At 51.8% G+C, this 23,848-nt stretch overlaps 1 protein-coding gene across 1 annotated transcript; it reads right to left on the reverse strand.

The window, feature by feature from the left end:
* Positions 1-6,170: 6,170 nt before the first annotated feature.
* Positions 6,171-23,848, reverse strand: PIGR (polymeric immunoglobulin receptor). Its single transcript, XM_070384596.1, has 11 exons — positions 23,698-23,848; positions 16,630-16,723; positions 15,461-15,805; positions 14,060-14,713; positions 12,566-12,898; positions 11,295-11,618; positions 9,898-10,060; positions 9,401-9,522; positions 8,630-8,761; positions 8,449-8,507; positions 6,171-7,453 (listed from the first exon to the last, which is right to left on the reverse strand). Exons 2-11 carry the CDS (start codon positions 16,670-16,672, stop codon positions 7,355-7,357), a joined length of 2,274 nt encoding a protein of 757 aa, XP_070240697.1. The 5' UTR covers positions 16,673-16,723; positions 23,698-23,848; the 3' UTR covers positions 6,171-7,354.

Here is a 23,848-nt window from a genome sequence, read left to right on the forward strand (position 1 = left end):
GTGGGGCTTGGAAAAGAGGAAATGACAACCTATCTTGTTTGCTTACTAGTTTTAGACGGAAAAAGAAAATACCAGCAAACCACAGAGGAAGCCAGAAACTGAGAAATCATGCTATGTTGGGTGAGAATGGGTCCCCAGGGTTCAAAGTGCCTCGAGGCAGCTTCTATTAATAAAGACTGCTAGAAACTAACAGGCCTCATATTTCTATGCCTTGGAGGGTCCTCCTATGCTTTGTGGGGTTTATGTGAGCCAGAGTTATTTGCTTTATGCCTGTCTTCAGCATGAAAGAGCCTTCTTGCCAATTTTCTCCCTCTGAGGATGGCTGTAGGGACAGAAGCTTGGGCCTGAAATCAGAAGGTGCTGGTTGTAGCCCTTGAACACATTTGATAAATGCTTTGGGAGACCTGTCCCCCCTGGTGGCTCAGACGATAAAGTGTCTGCCTGCAGTGTGGGAGACCTGGGTTCGACCCCTGGGTTGGGAAGATCCCCTGGAGAAGGAAATGGCAGCCCACTCCAGTATTCTTGCCTAGAAAATTCCATGGACTTAGGAGCCTGGTAGGCTACAGTCCATGGGGTTGCAAAGAGTCGGACACGACTGAGCGACTTCACTTCACTTTAAGAGACCTGGTGGCTCAAAAGGTAAAGCATCTGCCCGCAATGTGGGAGACCTCGGTTCGATTCTTAGGTTGGGAAGATCCCCTGGAGAAGGAAATGGCAAGCCACTCCAGTACTCTTGCCTGGAAAAATCCCATGAATGGAGGAGCCTGGTAGACTACAGTCCACAGGGTTACAAAGAGTCAGACATGACTGAGCAACTTCACTTTCTAACACTTTTCTTGCTTTCTTTTGGGAGACCTACTATGGAGGAATATTAAATGTAGATTTTGAGCAACTCACTGCCTTCCTTTGAGCCTCCATTTCTTTATCTAGAAAATGAAGGTGGGGCTGGATGATCCCTGGCTTGCTCTCCTGCATACAGGTCATGCAGTGAGCCCGCCTAGCATCAGAGCTGCCTGGCAGAGCAGTCCCTCAGGACCCAGATGCTCTGAGGCTGTGTCCAGGGGTCCAGGTGCTCAGGCCGTTGGCTGTGAGGCATCCTGGGAGGAACTTCAGGCTCCAGTCAGAAGCCCGGGCTGTCAGAAGCTCCAGTCAGAAGGTCCTGGCTTGGTGCTTCCTAGCTCGGGCCTCGGTCCTCTTGTGAATGAAGTGGGGGTGGTGCCCACCTTCCCCTCTTCCATGGAGTCCCTGAGGCCCTGCAGAAACCATGGCCATGCGGGTGTCTATAGAGCCCCTCATGCGAGACCTGGAAGAGCTCTGGTCAGAGGGTTCCCTGGCTTCATCCCTGGAGGCTGTCCATAGCTCAGTTCCCAGGGTCCCCACCTCCAGGTGTGGCGACCTCCTGGGCCCCCAGGGGACTCAGATTGTCTCCACGCCTTTCTGGAAAGTTCCTCCTGACCCCCACTGGCCCCCACACCTCAGGCCTGTCACAGGCTCATCAGAACACAAACAACAGCATCCGCAGTGGAAGTGGAGTGTGAGACTTGTGACAGGTGCAAAGGAAGTGTGGGTGGCAGGGTTCTGTGCCCCCACATCCCCGAGCAGCTGCTCTTGTGATTTCCGCCAACCACCCTTGACCAAATTGTGGAGGGCAGCCGTGAGGCTCAGGTCCAGGCTGTCCTGTCAGCCTCTCTCCTTGGAGGCCTCCTCCCAACCACATGGCTGCCGCACGGCTGGGCTCTGACATGTGCTGGGCTTGAGGCCTGGGATGCCTTGCAGGGAGAGAGAATAAGTGAATGAATGAAATGTGTGTGTGAGAGACTGTAGGTGTGACCCTGAGGGGTGTGATGGATGAGCATGAGTGGTGTGTGACTGGGATATGTGCCTGGGTGATAGCAAAGAGTGACACAGGAGTGTTTTATGTGTGATGTTAGTGTGTGTGTGTGTGATGTGTGACTGTATGTGTGGTTGTGAATGTGTGTAGTTGTGAGTGTGTGGTTGTGAGTGTGTGTTATGTTGTATGTGGTATGTGATTATGTGTGGTATGTGGTTGTGAATGTGTGAGTGGGTGGTATGTGGTTGTGTGGGATATGCGATTGTGTGTGGTGTATGGTTGTGTGAGTATGGTATGTGGTTGTGTGTGGTTTGTGATTGTGTGTGGTGCGTGGTTGTGGCTGTGTGTGAGTGTGTGGTTGTGTGTATGTGTGGTTGTGAGTGTGAAAGTGAGCAATGTGGGGTTGTGAAGTGTGAGTGTGTGGTTGTGTGTGGTATGTGATTGTGTGTGGTGTATGGTTATGAGTGTGACTGCGTAGCATGTGGTTGTGTGTGGTATGTGTGTATGTATGTGTATGTGAATGTGTGAGTGTGTGGTTGTGAGTGTGAAAGTGAGTAGTGTGTGGTTGTGAGTTTGTGGTTGTGAATGTGTGTGTGTGGTTGTGTGTGGTATGTGATTGTGTGGGGTGTGTGGTTGTGGCTCTGAGTGTGTGGTTGTGTGGTTGTATATGGTATGTGATTGTGTGTGGTGTGTGGTTGTGAGTGTATAGTATATGGCTGTGTGGTATATGTGTGTGTATGTGTGGTTGTGAGTGTGAAAGTGAGTAGTGTGTGGTTGTGAGTGTGTGGTCATGAGCGTGTGAGTGCGTGGGTGCCTGGTTGTGAGTGTGAGTGTGAGTGTGACTGTGCCCTGCATGTGAGTGTGTGTCCATGAAGATGACAGCTCAGCTGGCCTGTGGCTGGGCCTGCCGGGCAGCATGGGGATGTGCGAGATGAGAGTGTCACCTCATGTGTGGCCCAAACAACGTCACACTGGGTTGTTAAAAGCAAGTCTTAGGGATCTGAGGATGGCTAGGGAGGAGGTGTGGAGAAGGCAATGGCACCCCACTCCAGTACTCTTGCCTGGAAAATCCCATGGGTGGAGGAGCCTGGTAGGCTGCAGTCCATGGGGTCGCTAAGAGTCGGACATGACTGAGCGACTTCACTTTCACGTTTCACTTTCATGCATTGGAGAAGGAAATGGCAACCCACTCCAGTGTTCTTGCCTGGAGAATCCCAGGGACGGGGGAGCCTGGTGGGCTTCTGTCTATGGGGTCGCACAGAGTCGGACACGACTGAAGCGACTTAGCAGCAGCAGCAGCAGCAGCTTCACACATTTAAACAAAGACTTTTGGCTCTAGTAAGGGTGGATTCATGGGGTTGCAGAGAGTTGAACATGACTGAGTGACTGAACTGAACTGAAGGGTGGATTGGCTGCCGGTTTCCTTATCTGCCTTAGGAGAGGTTTATAAGCTTCTAGAACTCCTCAAATTTTACAGCCTATCTTCCTTCCCTTCTGGCTTCAGCTTCCTGGCTAGATGGGGGCCGTTGGTCTCAGTCTTACGTCTTCTCTCTCAGTATGCCTGTCTACTTAGATATCTAGTGTTTCTGATATGATTTATTATTTTGCTGTACAGGCTCCATAGCAGAATTATTTCATAGAAGTGTGGGGACAGGGGAACTGTACCTGTTTCTCTGCCTTGGGGACCAGCTTCACAGACCACATCATGCAGGTCCTCTCTGCTGTTTAGGGGAGATGCCCTGTCCTGAGTTTTGGGAAAGACTTGGACAAATTTTATCTATCTATCTATCTATAAAATTATATAGCCACTATCTATAGCTAAGTTGTAAAGCTATATATATGTATACATATAGTGCTAATATTAATAAATATTAGCTGTATACACACACACATATATACATACATACATATATACATATATAGTTTTTGGCTTCCCTGGTAGCTCAGCTGGTAAAGAATCCAATGGCAACGCAGGAGACCCCGGTTCTATTCCTGGGTTAGGAAGATCCCCTGGAGAAGGGATAGGCTACCCACTCCAGTCTTTTTGGTTTCCCTGGTGGCTTAGTGGGTAAAGAATCTGCCTGCAATGAGGGAAACCTGGGTTCAATCCCTGGGTTGGGAATATTCCCTGGAGGAGGGCATGACAACACACTCCAGTATTCTTGCCTGGAGAATCCCCGTGGACAGAGGAGCCTGGCGGGCTACAGTCCATGGGGTCACAAAGAGTCAGACACGACTGAGCGACTAAGCACAGAATGTGTATAGTTTTACAAACAGAAATCAACTGCTATAAACAGATTCTCAACCACTATTAGGAGAAGGTGATGGCACCCCACTCCAGTACTCTTGCCTGGAAAATCCCATGGACAGAGGTGCCTGGTAGGCTGCAGTCCATGGGGTCGCTAAGAGTTGGACACGACTGAGTGACTTCACTGTCACTTTCATGAATTGGAGAAGGAAATGGCAACCCACTCCAGTGTTCTTGCCTGGGGAATCCCAGGGACAGGGGAGCCTGGTGGGCTGCTGTCTATGGGGTCGCACAGAGTCGGACACAACTGAAGTGACTTAGCAGCAGCAGCAACCACTATTAGGACTTTGTAATGCATAATCATTATTATATAATGGATTTTTAAAAGAAAAAATTCAAGATGATTCAAGAACTTGAGGAAGATTCTCTTGCCGTCAGAAATACTGAAGTAGTTCTCTGAGTGGTTGCTGGACACTGTGGTTTTATGGTTTATCATCATCAATCCCACAGTTGATTGTTATCCCCCTGTATTGGGCTGTCTAGTGTGCCTCCAAAATTCATGTCCATCTGGAACCTCAGAATATGACCTTAAATATTTAAAAACAGGAATTTTACAGATGTAATTCACTAGAATGAGGTCAAACCAGATTACAGTGGGCTCTCAATCCAATAACTGATGTCCTTGTAGGAAGGTATGTGAAGACAGAGGAACACACAGGGAGAAGGCCAGGTGATGATGGAGGGAGAGAGTGGAGAGATGCCACTGCAAGCCAAGGATTGCTGGCAACCACCAGAAACCAGGAGAGAGACATGAGCAGATTCTCCTTCAGAGCCCCCAGAAGGAACTGACCCTGCTGACACCTAGATTTCAGACTTCTAGACTCCTGAATGGTGAAAAAATAAATTACAGTTGTTTTAAGCCACCCAGTTCATGGCACTTTCTAGAGTAGGCCTAGGAAATTAATATCCCATCCAACCTCCCCTGCAATTTGGTGATTTTTTGTAACTTATTAGCGATCCCATTGAGGCCATAGACCAGCTTCCTTCTTCATAGAAGGAGCAGGTGGGTTGGGGGCAGGACGTAGTACTAAAGTTGCTGTCGCCTCCTGACAGTGTCAGTTCAGAACAAGAGACGATTGCAGCTTTAGGGATATTTCTTGGCTTTTGATTCTGGGGACCGGGATAGGCTGCCTGAGCTGAGCACTGGTGTGCAGGATATCGCATTAACACAGAAGTTGTATCTTAGCCCTCTGCCTCAGACATGACTCTCTGGTGGGTCAGAGACCAGCTTCCTGAGGGTAAAACAGCGATAGCTTATGACACATCGTGCAGTTTTAATTCTCCCAAAATGCTGAGATCTCAGACTGGGGAAGCACACAGCATGGAAAACATTACGTTCAAGACCAGGTTCTGCCCCACATCGGGTGGGGTAGAAGGTCAGGAAGGACTCTCTCCCACAGAGAACTCTCCACACACAGACACCCTGAGGAAGAGTCTCGTGGTGACATGAGGGCTTGTAGGATATGACAAGGTTCAGCACCAAAACCTCGGAATGGCCTTAGGCAACAAGGGGATCCTTTATCTAATCTCTGCCCCCCAAGAGACTTTGGGTCAACTATTCTAAAGCCCAACACGTATCATCTGGCTTGCTTCTAGTTGATAGTCTGTGGAGGGAGTTTATTCATTTGGTTACTTGAGTTTGGTTATCTGGGCTGTTAATTAACAGCCTCTTGATCTTAGCGGAAAACCCAGGGAGGTATGAGATTTAAGGTCAAGTGCTCCATGGATGCCACACCAAGATATTTTTTAATGTCTAAGAGGAGTGCTGGTTACACCTGCTTTCAGTCTTAATTATCTCCTATAACACAGAGCTTTGGGGTCTTGACCACTGGTATAGACCCCAAACTATCCTTTTGTTGAAGATAATCTTGGTCCCACTCGCAGGCCACCTACTAGCCCCTCTCAGCCCAGCGCTGGAGGTCGGGGAAAGCTGGTTTAGACTTGTGTCCTGGGGTGCCTAAAAGAGCAAACTGCTCTGAAAGCATTGCCTGGGGAACAGACGGTATGGGGACAGATGCAGTCTGAGCCTCCTTGGAGGAAATCATGGTCTTTAATTATTAATTAATTCACATTTTTGATTTGTTAGCAAGTGCCAGCTCATAGATGCTAGTTGAAGTGCAGAGCTTAGAAGGAAAAAAAAAACAAAAAAAACTTAAACCTTAGTTCTTTGGAGATCAGCCCCTCCCTGGCACCATCAAATCCCCCCTTTTTTCTCCCTTTCCACTCAGAACTCTTCACATTCGGGGGTTTTGAGTGTTTGACCATTCTCTTATCCTATTAGGTCTCTGTGAGTGACAGACAGGGAAAGGGGTATCTTCCCTGACGTGGGGCCTGTGAAAGACCAGTCTTATTTACATTTTTCTTCTCCTTCCTATGGAATGCTGTCTCATCTGGAGAGAGGAGGCCCTCCTGTAGGGACAGCAGGTGTCAAATCTTTAGCTTGACACTCGTACATCTCACTTGCTGCCTCTGAGCAAACCTCTCCACCTCTCAGGACCTCGGCTTTCTCACCTGTGAAATGGTAAGAATGTGTTGATGGTGCCTTGTGTGTATGCCTGTGTTACATAATCCCTAAGGCCTCAGGGCTGCAGACCCTTTATGATTTCTCCCAGCAGAGGCAGAGGTCAGTGAGTGTACATGTGAAGAGATGCTGTGGGCTCCAGGGGCTCCTTGATGTTTGCAGAAGGCTGCCGCCTGGGATTGCAGCCTACCTATCCCAGTGTCTAGCAGAGTCCCTGGAATCTAGTGAGTAACCAAATGCACATTTTTAATGAGGGAAAGAAGAAGAGAAGATGGAATGGAGTGGGGATGGAGAGGTGCAGAGATGAGGTGGAAGGGAGGATTCCACTGACATCCCCAAATAAGGGGACAGGGAAGCGCTGAATGGCCCCCTTTCTGCGGTTGTCTCCCCACCCACTCCTTTTCTTTCTGAGAGGCCTCTCTGCGATCTTAATTCTCCTCCACACCTTTAGTCCTCTCGTTCGAATAAGCTGCAGGTGGGAACTCCTCGTACCACCTCACCCCCAATAGGAACAAGTAAGCCAGGCTTGGATGCCACCAAGAAGTGACCAGCACACCCTCTGAGGACAGACAGGAGAAGCCTAGGCAGGGTGTGAGTGCAGGCAGTGGAGCCCCCCGAGCTGAGGGCCCTGAGGATCAGCGTGATTCGGAGCGTGATTGCCACGTGCGGAGGGAAGGGGCGCCCAGGGCTCCGTCTAGGCTTCTGTCGGGCCGTTCTGGGTTGCGGCGGAGGCCAGGTTTTTGGCCTGGAGGAGGAAGGTGGTGAAGGCCTCGTCGGCTTCCTCCTTGGACGACTGGGGGGTGACAGGAGAGGAGTCAGTGTTGGGGGCCGCGGCTCCGGGACAGTGGGGGTCGAGGGGAGGGGACGCACTAAGTGTCCTAAATTCATGATCTTGTCGTAAGCAGCTCGAGCCTGTGTCCGCCCACCCTCCTCACTCCAGCCGCCACGCTCACCTTGAGGGACTGATCATGAGAAACGGAAAACTGCAGCTTCTAAAAATACCTGCCTCGGTCTCACTACCTCCTTCCAACACATGGAGTGGAACCACCTCTGGGGCCCTGAGCCCGTCCCCGGAAGCCCTGCCCACAGTCGTGGCCAAGGTGACCCAGCCTGGCATTAGCCACAGAGGTTCACAGCTTCTTCCTCTACCGGCTCAGAGACACACCACCAGCCTGGAGGGGATGGCTGTCTCCCAGACCGACCTGTTCCCCTCACTGTTCCAGATGCTGGGGTCTCTACTGTGGCCAGGGGGTGTGGACGTGATAATAAGCATCAGTGATAATAAGCAGAGAGGTTAACCTGTGACCCAAAGGCAGGTAGGATTTCAACTGACGTGGATCTTGGTTGGGGTGGGAAGGGGCCCCCCATGAGCAAAGTCTTCCAGGCCCAGCGAAAATGCCGGGCCCCAAAAATCCTCCAGTGAGGGTGCTGAGCTAAGTCTGTGAGTCCCATGGCCCGGGAAGAGCACCTCCTTGATCCCCAGGGAATGCCATTTGACCTGCCCACCCTGTGGCCAGAATCTTTAATGTGGCCGCTGTCCTACCACCCCCTAGTCCCCTCCCCACGCCCCTGCACCACCTCCCTCCCTCCTCCTGTTGATAGCCCATCAGTGCAGCTCACCTCCTGCCTGGATTTCAGCCACATCAACCCCGCAGCCAGAAAGACACACCCCTTCCCTGCCCTGGCACCAGCCCTCAGCGGAGACGACTTCTCCCCGTGTCTAACTGCAGGCTTTGCTGCCTTTCCTCATCACCCTCAAGAGGCCTCCTTCTCCCTCCTTGCCCTCACCCTCTTTGCCTTCTTGGGTTCTTTGCTCTCCACGGTGTCCTCGGTAGTGGTGGCAAACTCTGTGTGAAGAGCAGGAGAGGGGGGATCAGCTCTCCCTGGCCCCCCGTTCCTGCTCCAGAGGCAGAGTCGGGGCTCATGCTTGTCCCCCGGGGCCTGGGCAGTCCTCCAGGGAGGGACATACCATCCTTCCCTCCGAGAGACGTCTCTTGGGCCTCTGGAGAGGCTCCCATGTTGTCACGTCCTTCAAAATCCCTGGAGTTCTCAAAGTCCGACATGCTGATATCTGTCCGGTAGCTCCTGATTGAAATCCGGTCTGTCGGGGAGAGAGGGGGGTTGGTGCAGGGCTGGGGGCGGAAGGTCCCCGAGGGATCCCTGCAGGAGGGCTGGAGCGGGGCCGGGTCTCTGACGGCTGTCTCTGATGAGGACCCGAGGCAGAATGAAAATGACCCGAGCCTCCCCGCCAGGTCCTGTCCACAGAAACCTAGACCCAGCAGCCCCTGGCCTCTGCTCATCACTCTGGGACCTTCCAGAGCACAGGATCTCGTTTTGCCCTCGCACCAGCCCTTGGAAGTGATTATCCTCATCTCTGTCTTGAGCCGTATGGACACCAGAGGTATGAAGGGGATGCCCAGCGCCACCCAGCTGACCGGTCCTCACCCCCAGGCTGGAAGCCCAGGTTTCCAGGACCCTGCCCTCCTCTTCCCGGAGCCCCTCCCTGTGAGCTTAGATCCCCTAGCGACTGAAGATGCGCTTCCAGAGTCGGCATTTGGACGGCAGCACCTAATGGAAGTTTCGGGCACGTGTGCATTGGTTGTCCCCCGCCTCACTTTGCCCGGACCCTTCCTCTGAGTGGATGAGAGAGGATGGACCCCGGCAGACCCCTTGGAGCTGTGGGGCCAGGACTGAGGGCTGGAGGTTGCAGGCGGCGGGCAGGCAGCGCCCTGGGACTCACCGACGTTCTTCCTGTGCCGGGCTCGGACCACCCCGATCGCCACGACCCCTGCGACCAGGACCAGGGCCAGGGGCACCAGGGTGGAGACCAGTGCTTTGGAGCTCCCGCTGTATCCTGTAGGGCTGGGGGAAGGGTTAACTTAGTCCCTGCAGGGGACACTGGGGGTCCCAGGAGGGGCTGGCAGGTTGGGTCCAGCCAACCAGATTTATCCACTCCCTCCTCCGGATACAGCCCCCCAAGCTCCGTCCTTCTAAGAAGCCCTCTCAGACAGGACAAAAGCGAGCACTGGGCCTTCCCTGCATCCCAGGACTGGGAGATGGAGCTGAATGGTGGACCGCGCTCCGGCCTCAGAAGGGCAGAGACCACAGGCCAAGGTGGCGTGGGTGCACCCACTGTCAAGAGGTGGACGGGCTCTCTTCCTGGGACCTGGTGACCCAGCCTCAGGTCCTTGGACTCTCGAATGTTCTCCAGGTGGGGGTCCCCAGACCCCTCCTCACCGGCCAGGATCTGCAGGTGCTCCGGGTCCACCAGCAGCGTCCTTCACACTTTCCTTTTCGAAAAAGCTGGGGTCCAGAAGGGCTTTGTTCTGGATCTCCCCGGCCCTCGACTGTATTGCCGCCCCCGCAGGGGCAGCTTTCGCTTGCTTGGCGCCTTGGGACCCTGGGGAGAGCAGAGAGGGGCTTGAGTTTAGGGAGTCTGCAGAGCGGGACTTCATTAGGAATCCCAGGATCTTGGGGAGATCTCACGCCTTTTCGGACAGGGTCTCAGAGAACACCAGAAGCAGAGGAGTTACGCTCTTCTCCAGCCTGTCAGACAACCTCTGCCCTATTCATACCAACTTCACTTCTATTGTAAGGCTGCGTGCCTAGATCCAGCTGTGCACAAGGGCTGACAGGGAGATTCTTCACAGGGTTTGCCCAGGGCCTCTTGACTACAAGGAAATGGCAATCTACTCCAGTATTCTTGCCTGGAAAATCCCATGGACGGAGGAGCCTGGTGGGCTACAGTCCATGGGGTTCCAAAGAGTCAGTGGCAGCTTAGCAAGCGGTCCCTTCAGTGAGCCTGACAACTGGAAGCTGCCATAACCTCATTTCTAGAGGCACTAAACATACTCCTTGGGCTTCCCTGGTGGCTCAACGGTAAAGTATCTGCCTGCCAATGCAGGAGACACCTGTTCAATCCCTGATCTCTAGTGCCTGCTTCCCAGGTGGCACTAGCAGTAAAGAACCCGGCTGCCAGTGCAGAAGACATAAGACATCCACGTTCAATCCCTGTGTTGGGAAGATCCCCTGGAGGAGGGCATGACAACCCACTCCACTATTCTTTCCTGGAGAATCCCGTGGACAGAGGAGCCTGGCGGGCTACAGTCCATGGGGTCACAAAGAGTTGAACACGACTTAACCACTGAGCATGCACGCACACAAAAATATCCTCTCGTTAGGGATAAGACATTTCATGGGATATTTTTAGAAGCAGTTTGAAATGCAATCTTACTGGAAGAGATTGCCTGGATTTTCCTTACCAGACCTTGTGCATGAAGGTTATCTGGCTCTCTGGAGCCGACTTTGGCAGAATATGGTATAACAGTGACTTAGACATGTCTACATGTAGAAGACCTCTCCATATAGGACTGGCTACATGGTGGCCTGAAGGGGTGACTATGGGATTTGTCTTGAGACTGAGGTTAATTGACAAATGCACTATTTTTTATGAATCTGTATGTTTATTTGGGATGCCCTTTTTGGAAGGATAAATGAGACCAGGAAGGGGCATAAGGCCTCCCCTGGCCCCTGCCTCTTACAGCCAAACCTGGGGCCACCCTTGATGGAGATGTTCTCAGGCAATATTCTCTGGAGTCCCCTGGGGCATGCGGGCCTGGCCCTCGTAGACTCACCCTTCACCCTGCTCTCCACTGCCACGTAGACAGCCGCCGTCTCCCCGTATCGGGGGCCTTCCTTCACTCCACACCAGTACCAGCCTTCATCCTCCTTGGTGACTGTGTCCAGGTTCAGGGAGACGACCTGGCTGTTCTGGTCGCAGCTCACAAAGGCCTGGCTGGGGCCGTCGTTCTGGGTGGGCAGGGCGCTGCAGCCTCTGTTGCTCCACTTACACCAGTACTTCTCAAAGGAGTAGAATTTGCAGGGGAAGTGGCAGGAGAGCTTTAAGGGCTCTCCCAGCCAAGCCGTGACGTTCTTGGGTACCTTGAGGCTTGGTTCTCCTGGAGCAGGGAGGGAGAAACAGGTGCAGAAGTTGGCCCCAGTGATGCTGCAGGCATGTGACTGGGGGCCGGGGTGGGGGTGCTTCGTCCACAGTCCGGTTCCTTTTTGGACAGCATGCTAAATAAATACACTATACTGAACAAAAAGCACTTACAATTATGTGACCATGTAATAGATTACTGGTGTCCACTATGAGTCCTTCCAGTCTATCACAGACCACGGGCCTTGCCAAGGGCTTCTGTGTGTTTCCTTGCTGTTATCTGCTCTCCTGGACTCAGTACTATGGTGCTGGAGAAGACTCTTGAGAGTCCTTTAGCCAGCAAGATGAAACCAGTCAATCCTAAAGGAAATCAACTCTGAATACCCATTGGAAGGACTGATGCTAAAGCTGAAGCTCCAGTACTTTGGCCACCTGATGCAAAGAGCTGACTCATTGGAAAAGACCCTGATGTTGGGAAAGATTGAGGGCAGAAGGAGAAGGGGATGACACAGGATAAGATGGTTGGATGGCATCACTGTCTCAATGGACATGAGTTTGAGCAAGCTCCTGGAGTTGCTGATGGACAGGGAAGCCTGGTGTGCAGTAGTCCGTGGGGTCACAATGAACTGGACGTGACTTAGCAACTGAACAACAGCAGCAAGACTCAGTACAAAGAACTGAACTCTGCTTCAGCTGATGCCATACAGACTGTCATAGAAGCTGATGCTCTTGATCACAGGAGTTGCTATGTGTGGTGGTTTGAAGAGCGTGGGGGCAGGAAAGGGTGTTTATTGCTGGTATGGACAGGTCGGGGAAGGGTGCTGGTTACGGGATGAACGGGTGGGCTCTCTCCAGCAGCTTGGAGGTGGGGGAGGCGGGAGGCAGAGTGGCTGGGGGTGATGCTGAGGTTGACTGGAGGGGTCCCGGAGCTGCCTCCCTTCCCTCTTGCCCAAGTTCAACTTTTACCTTGGACAACCTTGAGCTCCACTGTGGAGATCCAGCGCGTGTCGCCGTCGGTCACGCACCAGTAGAAGCCGGCGTCCTGATCGGTGAGCTGGTTGAGGATGACGGTGTAGGTGCCGTTGCCCGGCTCGGTGAGCAGCACCAGCCTGCCCTCGTACTGCTCCTTCATCAGCCCCCGGCTCTCCACCAGCCTCGGGCAGCGGCCGTTTTGAGCCTCTTCCCAGTGACACCAGTACTTCGCGCTGTTGGCATCCTTCGGGTTGTAGGGGCAAGATACGGTCACAGAGCCTCCCCTCACACCTTTCACCACGGAGGGGCTTGCGGGGATTGCCGTCTCTGGAAGCACAGACAAAGATGGGATGGGAGAACTCAGAGTGGGCTGGGCAGCCTCCTCCCCGTGGGCTCAGCCAGGGTGGAGAGTGAGGTGTAGAGCAATCCCCTTACCGGCCTCAGAAAGTGAAAAAGCCTTTCCGAATGTCACAGAGCCTGGCGCAGGAGCCTTCTCCCCGTCTTCAGGGACCTCCCCCACTATTCCTTCCCCACCTTATTCTGAGCAGAGAATGGAAGGCATTTAAAGAGTGACCATCAGCCTTTCACCTTGGGCTTCTTATAAAATCTCCCTCTAGATAGTTTTTGTCTTTTTATTATTAGCTCGTCCCACAAGATGGCCAGGTTGGGTTTTTTTTCCTCCAAATTAAGAAAATACATTTAGAACAGTTTGATTTAAAATATATACTATGTAGCACAGATAAATTTAATTATTGAGGGCCGCAAAGGCCATATCCAAGAGAAGCGTGGTCTATCTTCAAGAAACTAAAGCTGAGGTTCTGGGAGAGTCCCAGGTGACTGAAATTGCTGAGGGAGGTGGTGAGGACTGAGCTGGAAGGAGAAAGAAGGACAGGGAATGGGAGCCCCTTATGGGAAAGCCTCAAGTGTAGTGACCACTAACAAGTACTGGTTCAGTTTCTCAAGACGGTAACTCACTACAGGGTGCTCCCAGGGTGGAAAGGGGCAGGGATTCAACCAGATCACGCTGAATAACAAGTAGCCCTAAGAGATGTTGGAGGGGAGATTTTGGAAGCCGGGGCATTGACTTGGGAAAGCTATGAGACCAACACAAGCCAAGGCTTCTTCCACCGGAATGTGATGGTTGAGCTGCCATCCTGCTCTGGGGTCAGGGAGACTCCACGTAGAGTGCTTCCCATGGCTCTTTCAAACCCAGACAGTCGGGATCTTCACTCCCCTCATTCCTAAGGATCAGGGGTGGCCATCAAAGGCCTTTGGTAACAGAGAAGAAGGGTTAAGAGATAGCACAAGGCAGAGGCCATCGCGCACAGCCTTGGGGCTCTCGTGCTGCGCCCAGAGCATCTGGTCCAGGGCTTGTCAGTGAGCAGATACGGTCAACGGACAGAAGCTGTCAGATAGACTCAGAGGGGCCAAGCTGGGCTCTCACTTGCAGACTGCCCACCTCTCCCCTTTCCGCCTCTCAGGTCTCACCTTCATTGACGAAGAGTTGCCAGGCCTGCACAGGCCAGCCGTCCTGGGGCTCACCCTCAGGCTGGGCCCCGCACACGTAGCGCCCTGCGTCCTCTTTCCTCAGGCTGGTAATGTGCACACTGAAGACACCATTGTCCTTGGGCACGGACACGATCCTGCCCTGGAAGTCCTGAGCCTTCTTCCCCAACGTGTTGATGACTACATTGCAAGCTCCCCCATTCTTCTTCTGGCACAGAAATTTGGGCACATTTGCCACCTCGGGGCCCAGGGAACAGTCAAAGGTCACCGAGCTCCTCAAGTCTCCATAAACCAGCTCAGGCTCAGGCTCCAGCACCTGGAGGTCAATGTTGATTTTATCGGCTTTGGCATCGTCCCCAGCCTGGCAGACATACATCCCAGCATCACTGAGCTTGACTCGGTTGATGACAACGCTGAACACTAATGTGTCAGTACCTAGGATTCTGATATGTGCTCTGTCTTTATAGCTGTTGCTCACATACCCGGTGGAGTCGACAACTTGGAAACAGTCCTGGATTGTCTTCTTGCACAAGGATTTTCTCTTCTCAGAATTCGCACGCGTGAAAGGGCAGTTGATGGTCACGGTCCTGCCCAGGTCTACAGTGTAGACGTGGGTATCACTTGCCTGTGCAGGATCTGCAGGGTGAAGGGTGGGAAACAAGTTGTGGTTTTCTTTCTTGCATCATAGGATGCTGAGCTGCCTTCCACACGGTTCACTTCCTCAATGTTTCTGATGAGGGCTGGGTATGCTTATCACCCGGAGGGCCCTCTTTCCCAGAGAGACAGTGTCAGAATCTGTCTTCCAAAGCCCAGCTTTTCTGCTGCCCCCTCCAGGAAGCCTTCCCAAGCTGGCACTCGTCTCTCCCTGCTCTGTTCTCTCTCGACACTTGTGCCTGTGTCATTTGTTACATCCAATCTTATGGTCTTTGGATAAGAACTGATCATTTAATTTATGCAGAGACTTCTGAGGGACTACTGGAGATCAGGTAAGAGAATACATGTTAAAAGAAGTCTGGTGGCCAAGGTCTTGATGTGAAGGGTGCTCTAACAGCAGAACTTAAGGATGCCTACGAATCTCCCCCTGCTCCTGGACCTCCGGTCCCACCTGCAACAAATATGAGGAGAGAACTTGTTCTCTTCACACTCTTCTAAGCTAGAGCTTTAGTAAAACCAGAACCGTGTCAGGCCCTTAAGACCTAGAGTGGCCCATCCGCCCTCCACCTGTCCAAGTAGGTCCCATCTGTCTCATTCCCACCTTCTACTGTGCAAATGGAAGGCTCTGGATGGACCCACAGCCTTCCCCATGCCAGGACACCCTGCCCTCTCGGGAAATCCTTCCTCCCTCTCGCTCTCCTCAGAAATCTAAAGAGCCTGAGCCCTTACCTTGGCTGACCTCCAGGCTCACATCGAAGTTAAGGCCACGGCTGCTAATGCCCAGGCCACACTTGTAGCGCCCCGAGTCTTTATGGGTGAGACGGCTGATGTCCACCACAAACGTGCCGCTCTCCGGGAAGTTGGTGAGGTTGGCTCTGCCTACGTAGTCGTCGGAGACGTAGCCCTCCGAGGAGATGAGGGTCGTGCAGCGGCCCTGGGCTCCCTGCCGGCACCAGTACTTGCGCGTGTGCCGGTTGACGGAGGTGGGCGGGTAGTAGCACTTGATGGACACTGAGCGGCCTTCCACGCTGGTCACCTCCTCGGGACCGAAGATGGGACTCTTCATGGAGACCACTGTGGGGACAGAGACAGGGGCTTTCTGAGGCTGCCGGAGGGAAAGCCTCCTGAGGGGGTCTGGACAGTCCATGCTGAGGAACTTTTCCTCCTGAGACATGTGTCTTCTGTGGGTTAGTTACCAGGCGCTGCAGCCAGGCAATTGCTACATTGCACAATTATTAAACAATTCTAAGGTTTTAATCATAATTCATTAATGATAGCCGCATTAAGAAAACAAATGGCAAACCTATTTAGTGGTCTCCTTGCATGTATACATATATGTATAATATTTCTTGCATATATATACATATATTTATATATATTTAAATAGGTATAATATATTTATATATTATATATATTTTATATACATTTAAATATATATTTATATATATTTATGTATATTAAATATATATAAATATATGTATATTATATATATATATTTAAAACCATCCTTGTGGAGTGCTACATTATTTCATTTGTTATCTGCTATTTCCCTATATTTCTAAAATACTTTGTAGATTCTTTTCTTCTTTTTTTTCCAGATAAAAATGTCAACAGGCACAAATATAAGTCATTTCTCCCAAACCCCAAAGCAACTCAAAAGTGAGGCTTGGTTCTAGGTCAAGGTCTCGTTTTCCTTATTCCCAGTGAAGACCCTTGGCCAGACGCAAGAGAGTGCCATTTTTAGTCCTGATGCCCCAACGCTGGCCCACCCATCCTCCCTGCAGTGTCTGTGGTCGCTCCCCGAGGGGGTGCAAGCCTTGCCTGGACGTCCCTGGGGACGGGCCGATCCCTGGGCCCAGGGGACTAGGATGGAGCGGGCCGGGGCCTGGTTGACGCACCTGGGAAGATGGCCAGCAGGCAGGCGAGGAACAGGCGCGACATCGCTGGGGGCTCCCGCGGGTCTCTGCCGCCAGCCACCGTCCTGTGTAGTTGCTGAAAGACAGTGGCACGAGGGGATGAAACGCCTTTGTTGTCCAAGACTAGCTGACCTTCCAGCCCTTGTAACACCTGTTCAATTCTGCGTCTCCAGCAACGGACATAAAACCTATCAAAGAATGAATGGCCCCGCCTTTCCCATCACAGCTCAAAGTCCCGACGTCTCACAATGCCTTTTGTTCTTTAGTAGGGATAGGTAGACTTTCACTTTCTCAGCTAAGTAGCCAGTTCCTTTGGGATAGGGACACACCTGCATCATTTCCTCTGTTTCCCCACCCGTGTGGGGTTGGGAGTAGGCACCATCCTGGGCAAGATCTGTAAGATCTCAGGAACAGCTCCCCAGATCATTGGTTACTACCAAGAAGTGTCTCCACCTCTCTGCTCCAGCTGCCCTCCCTACATCCCTGGGAGGTGGAGGGGGCTGGCATAATTTATGGCCTGTCACATGAGTAAATAGAGATGCACAGAGGCCGCGTGGTCGCAACCACTGCCAACAGTCCTCGCACTGCATTCCATGATGTACCTGTGAAAAAATGCACCTCCAGTATCTCATTTAAAGTTGGTATCACTCCTAAGAGGTGGGCATTCTTATCTACACTTGACATAGGAGGAGATGAAAGCTTAAAGGTTAAGGGCTTTCCTCAAGGCCACACAGGGGGATTAAATGTGGGGATAGGTAGGGTGGGGGTGGAGGTGGTGGGGAAGACCGAACCCTGCTTTATCTGACCCCCAGAGTCCAAGCTCTGAGTCTGTCTCCCTGCCCATATTCCATCTCAAAGGTGAGGTGCTTATCCTTCATGCTTATTCTTGTTATCTGTGGGGTGCTCTTTGCTTTTCAAATGTTGTCATTTACACCACTTCACTGGAACTCTAGAAGTTCCCTTTAAATGAGACAGGACAGATATAATTACAACCACTTCCTGGATAAGAAAAATCAAGATCGTGAGATGCTGAGTGACATGCCCAGGATTTCCCAGAGACTCCGTTATGGAGTCAGGGTTAAACATGTAGGTGTGACCGCCTCCTGCTTGGTGAGGCTGACAGACAAAGATGGAAAATCCAAGGTGAGGCCACTCAGAGGGTGTTGCACGTGTGGCCCTTGTCACATCTGGGGATACAGCCCAGGGCTGGGGAAGGTTGAGAGTCCCAGGGCCCGGCCTGACCCCTGCCGTCCTCTGGACCCTGACTGCAGCCTGGAGGAGGATGGAAGTGAAGAGGGGAGTCCCCACTCTCCCATGGACCTTGCCAGGCTTTCAGTTTTGGAATGGACTTGACGATGAGAGGGGGAAAGGAGAAAGCTGTGTTAACATGTGCTGGGCAGTGACGAGCACCCATAAAGATAAGGAGGCTCGAGGCAGCAGGGAGTGCGGGCACCCATCTCCCAGGCCCCCCTTCCTGCCTTGGCCTCGCTCCTGCTCCCAGAGACGCCCTTCGCTAGCTTGAGCCAAAGGCAATAGAGCTGTTTATCTTGGTTCCTTCTTTTCTGTGAGGGAATTTCCCAGCAAAGCACCTCTTTATTTCCTTGTGGAGATAAAGGTATTCTGTTTCTCCAGTTCTTCGGAAGAGTTGGGGGAGCGGGTTTGGGGAGGTAGGGACAAATATGGGTGTCGGGTGGCAGCTTGAGCCTCTCTTGATTCCGGTTAATTGCCCTGGACTTTTCATACCAGGCCAATGATTAACCTCTGGAGTGTGGCCTTAGCCAAATGCCAGCATCAGCTCCAGCTCGGATGTGCTCAGGACGAAGCTGGCTGCAGGACCACCCAGGTGGACGTGGGACTGACTCCCAGGTGGGAGTGGGGGTCACAGGGCTGGGAAGTCTCTCTTGTCTCTTTGGGATGGGCTCACTGCAGAGTCCTGCCACCTGCCATTTGCACTGGGCTTGGGCGCAGTGGCCGGTGGGAGGACACCGTGCCATCTGCTTTAAGGAGCCACAACCAGTAGGGGCTCTCTGGTTCTCATCTCTGTTCTCCCCTGACATCAGCAAAAATTTCTCTGGACTGCAGTGGGTCTTCCCATAGGATGAGTTGGAGGAGACAATCCCTAGTCTGTACTGGTAACAGCCACTTGCCCTGGCTTGCTGCAGGCAGAGGCCACATTTTCCAAAGACTTCCTCCCCAGGCACCTCTCATTTGGGACATGCTTGGCTAGTGGTGAAGGTCCGTGCAGGGGGAGGATGCTCACATGTGCCCAATAACCCTTTGCATAACCTCCCATCAGGGATGAGATCACCAGGCATGCAGAGCTAGAGGGCAAGTTTTGTGGAAGCTGACCTTGGTAGGAAGTGCACAGTCCATTCCCTGTGGAGACTGGACTATCCCCACACCCCCACGTTCTCAGGAGCAGGAAGTCTCTGCTCAAAACTTCACTTAAAGCACAGTTTCTCTGCTCTCAGCTGAAAGACCCTTGGCTTTGCAAATCATTAGAAATCCCTTCCTCTCAAAGTCTTAAAACCATATTTGTTCCCAAACCTGGGAGATTCGGGTGTCAGGGAGGCCCCAGTTCCATGGGGCTGGAGCTGGATTCAAAGGATTTGCTTTAGGAAGGAAAGAGAGAGCATATTATTTACTTGGCACAAGATGCTCTGCTACCTTCTTTGCTTTATGACTTTATCCACCATCATAGTAACCCAAGGGATAGAGAATATCTTCCTGGGAAGATAGGAAATCTAAGGGTTAGAGAGATTCTGGCCCCAAGACTTACAACAGAATGGGATCAAATTGGTACCCTATCACTCCTTGGATGCTCAGAGGGACCTATTCTCCCAGATATACATAGGTTAGTATATCATGCATGAAGGCACCTTTCCTGGCTCTTAAAATAGAAGTTGTATTTTCAGTAGTCAGGCTGGGGTATTCTAGATCATTCTCATTTTACCAAGTTACTGCCCCTCGTATATTCACAATGTATGTCTGCACAGTTGCAGGTTGGGGCTAGGTGTAGGCTCTGCTGAAGAATAGAGTCTGCCGTCTTATAAAATTACTCTAGCTAGCTCGCCTTCAGTCGGAGTGACTGATCTTCGCTCTTGTGATTGAGAGTCACATGTTTGTCCATCTCAGTTCAGGCTTTCTCCTCTATCAGAGGGAGAGGGTCTTCTGGACCAGGGCCTGGCTTGGCTGCTGGTGAGCATATGGCCTTCAGTAACTCTGGGCTTGTCACCAGCTTGGCTCACAGCAGAGGGACAGTTAAGGCTCTCACGGTCCTTGGGGCTTTGGAGGGAAGAGAGAGCAGGCACCACGTGGGGCTTGAAGCCATGTTGGAAGTTTCTGGCTCCTGTGAGTGTGAACTTGGGGCAGCAGGGATCTTGGGGCTCAGAGAAGCAGGGAGCAGCCGGCCTGGCTGGGGAAGGGGCTTTCCTCGGCCTGGACTGATGGCCAGGAGAGGCGCTGCTCGAGTCCATGTGGACCTATCACTCTCTTCTCCCGTGGATGCAGAGGCTGAGCACACACGAGGGCGAGCCTGGAAACCACAGCACCACTAGGGGAGGGAGGGCAGTCCGTGGAGTTTGGAAGGGCCTCAGGCTTGTAATGACAGACAGGGTTGTAAGAGAGGTTATATAGTTTACGTAAGCCCTGGAATATGTGAGAATCTCCAAGCACAGGCAATGTTGGAGAAAAGGCACTGAAGCTCCCGAGAGCAGGGAAATAGAGAGAAAAGCCATAGGTTCCCCAAAGAAGGCGTGAGCTAGGAAGATCCAAGACATACTGGCCCCATCCCTGTCAAAAGTAGGCATGTAAGACTTCAGCAGAAATTCAACATATGGAATCCAAGCTTCATGAAGCTCTGGGAATAAGCCTTGTAGATTTTCAGATGGCCTTTCAACAGAGACTGAGAAGCCCTGTCACTGACTCTATCCCATCCTAGCTTGGTCTGTGGGTGTTTATCTCACCCACCTTACCAGATGGCAAGCTCTGGAAAGCAGGGTCAACTGAGATCCATCTCCCCATCTCCAGAAGGCCTTGCTCTCCGGGGAGTGCCTGGCAAGGACCAGCTGTTCAGAAAAGACCAATCAGACTGGGAATGGTTATGGCCTCATTCCCTCTCTGAGCAGGACAAAGTCAGGGCTGATTTCTCTCACTTTGCCCAATGCCTTCTTTGTTCTGGGTGCTCAAGGGACAGTAGCTCAAGGGAGGGTGGAAGAGACTCAGAGGTCCAGAGTCCTGCTCTGTCACAGGCTACCAGAAGAGCTCTCCCACTTGGGCAAAATGTGCTGGCTCAACTCTCCCATCTGAAAATGGGTATTGTCGTCCCTGACTCGTCTAGTTGCGGGGCTACCTTGGGATGGGGGACTATGGTTAATACACAGAGGCATCCCCATAGTGTAAAGTGCTCTTCCACCGTAAGAGACTGCAATTACCTGTTAGCACAGGAGGGTGAGGGGCTTATGCACTTGACTTCTACGCGTGCTGTGCACTTAGAGAGTAGCACAGTGTACGGACTCCTCAGGTTGGCTGTTGGCTCTCTCACTTGGGGATTGTGTGATTTGGGGCAGACTATTTAAATCCATTGAGCCCCACTGTTCATCTGTAAACTGGCAACTGCATCTAGTCTTGTGAGTCGCCATAAGGATTAAATGAGGCAACATATGTAAAGTCCTAAGTAGGGTATCGGGCTTAAAAATAACAGTCCTTTTCCCACATCCTCTTTAAAGTCAACACAGTCTTCTCTTTTTCCTGTCTCAGAGTGAGAGAACAGACGTCTGTTTGCTGAGCATCCTTCGAAGGCTGGGGGCAAGCTGTTCAGATTGGACTGTCACGGCCGGAAGGAGCAGACATGTGCCAGGGACTAGGTTACAAGTGAGGGATTCTGATTATAGCTGGCACAATGGAGTCACTTTCAGGCGCTTTATATCTGTTAACTCATTTAGTCCTCACAGTCACCCTGGGAGGTAGGGTACAATGGGTAAACTCATTTCACAAATGAGACAGTGGAGGTCCAGAGAAGTAAGACGCTTGCCCAAAGTTACACAGCAGGTAAGTGACTGGGATGGGATCCAGATTCAGGCACTCTGGATCAAGCATACAAGATTTTAGTTACAGTGCTGTCCTGCAGAGGGTCTTAAAGTTGAGAGGAAGCAGTCAGAAGGTGCAGAAGCAGGAAATCAAGTCTTAGAGGAGAACTTAGTCCAATTCTCTCCTCTCTGCTTTTCATAGGAAAGGTGGTTCCTGTGAAAAGACTCTGTTTGAACTCAGAGGTAGGTGCCAACAGAAGAATTTCTTCCTGAAAATTAATAATGGCTGCTATTTATTCAGCACTTACCATATGTATGGCAGGTTATGTTTGTTTCCTGTAACCAGACACATGGCCTCCAAAACTTCTTTCCAGTCCATCACACTGTGTCAATGCCAGGGTCTTTGGGATTCCCAGCCCCCGCCCACCCAGAGAGGGGGCAAGACATAGGTGCGGGGGTCTCTGCTGACCACATGCGTGTGATACTTTTTAAAAAGTTGTGTATCGTGTTTTTTTAGGTGATGTCAAAATATCCCCATGACCATACCAAAATGACTGTACCCAAATGTTGTCATTTATACCTGCTGGGTGGCCTTACACCACTCACATTAATTCACAACCTCAGTTTCCTCAACTGTAATACAGGTTTATGTTCCTGTGACTCCCTGACTCCCACTGGGTTTGTTTCAGGTAGGAAGAAGATGAAGCTGTGAAAGTCAAGGGTAAGTGTGTTTTCTACCTGGAAGCTGCTGCTATTACACTATTTGTAAAATAAGGCCACAGAGTCCAGAGGTTCTAAGAGACAGGCAGAGATAACAGAGCCAGCTGCTCTCCTGGCTCCTGGTTCGTTGCTCTGTCTGCCACATCACCACACCCAAGGGCAGGGAGAGGGATGATGGATGGAGAGTTTCAAAACTGGCTCTGAGCATAGACAGCTGCCTTCTACACTAACCCATGAACTGACACATCCCAACTCCAGATGTTCAGGGACTTGTAATTCCTCTCGTGAAGGGGGAAAGCAACAGTGAAGGCTGTGGTGCAAAACAGCGCGGGCCACATAGGTGGCCTGGGGCAGTGGCGCGCAGTGGGGCTGGTGAGGGATGCAGCTTGCAGAGCAGCTGCGCTTGTGCTGAGTGTCCCCTGGCTGGCCTGGGATGCTGTCAGGATAAGAGAGCTGCAGGCTGAGGTCTCCTGGCTGCAGAGGCAGCAGGAGCCTGAGGACTGAAGAATGCTGCCTGCGCCTGGCAGGGGGCTTTGCCCGCCTAACTCACTTTCCTGGGAAGGACTTCATTTTTCCCAGCTTAGCAGGTACAGGATGAAACGGTGATGCACATTATACCTTGGGGTGGCAGGGATCTGTGAGAGCAAAGCGGGGCTGAAGTTGGAAAGATCTCAGGATGTCTTCGAAACCCAGAAAAATGGACTTCGTGTGCCTCCACCAGAAAGCTGAAGGGAGAAATATTCAACGACTAGAAGGGTACCTGCCTTGTACCAGGACCTGCTTAGGCATTATCCTATCCGCGTCGGTCTGATGCTCAATAGTTCTGGAATAACTGAACTGAATTGGAAAACACCAAAACAACTGTTATTTTGCTCTGGAGTTTTCAAAGCGATTTCACACATCTTTTTTCATTTGAATCAACCATAAGTGATCGGCCTTAGTTTTATGCCCATTTTGCGCATTAGGAAACAGAGGTTGAAAGAGCAATTAGGTGCCTTGCCTAAGGTCCCAGTTAAATTATGGAGGAATTAGGAGGGAACTCAGAGACAAAATTTTGAGCAGAACGCCATGTGCCAAGCCCAGACATCCCTTCTTCCCACCTGCTGAGTGTTCACCCCTGGTCCTCACTTGTCTCTCTGGGATGCGCCCGGGCTTGTGCCCATCAGCTCCCCCATGACACGCTTGGGCACACGGGCGGTGGCCACGTTCCCCTCATCCCGTTCTTTGGAGATCGGGGGTCGTGCGTACAGAGGGCCCTTCCCAGATGGCATCCTTTCGGGGACCCCAGAGCAGCCCCACTTACTTTGAGCTCCTTCCTCCTATCCCGTCAGCTTTGGGAGCACCGCCTGCTGACCAGTCCGCAGCCCTGGCTTTTGTAGAAGCCTCCGGCAGGACGCTGGATGCTGCTGCCAAAACTGAAACTGTGGTGCTTGACCCACACCTGGGCTCTTAAA

The sequence above is a fragment of the Bos mutus genome, chromosome 16 (genome assembly GCF_027580195.1).
Source record: "Bos mutus isolate GX-2022 chromosome 16, NWIPB_WYAK_1.1, whole genome shotgun sequence".
NCBI classification, from domain to species: Eukaryota; Metazoa; Chordata; class Mammalia; order Artiodactyla; family Bovidae; genus Bos; species Bos mutus.

Excerpts from the sequence above, each read along its gene's own strand:
- PIGR (XM_070384596.1), bottom strand. The coding sequence starts at position 16,672 with ATGTCGCGCCTGTTCCTCGCCTGCCTGCTGGCCATCTTCCCAG. Across the intron at positions 12,899-14,059 it reads GCAACTCTTCGTCAATGAAG|AGACGGCAATCCCCGCAAGC; the intron begins GTGAGACCTGAG and ends CTGTGCTTCCAG. Across the intron at positions 9,523-9,897 it reads GCACCTGCAGATCCTGGCCG|CCCTACAGGATACAGCGGGA; the intron begins GTGAGGAGGGGT and ends CCCTTCCCCCAG.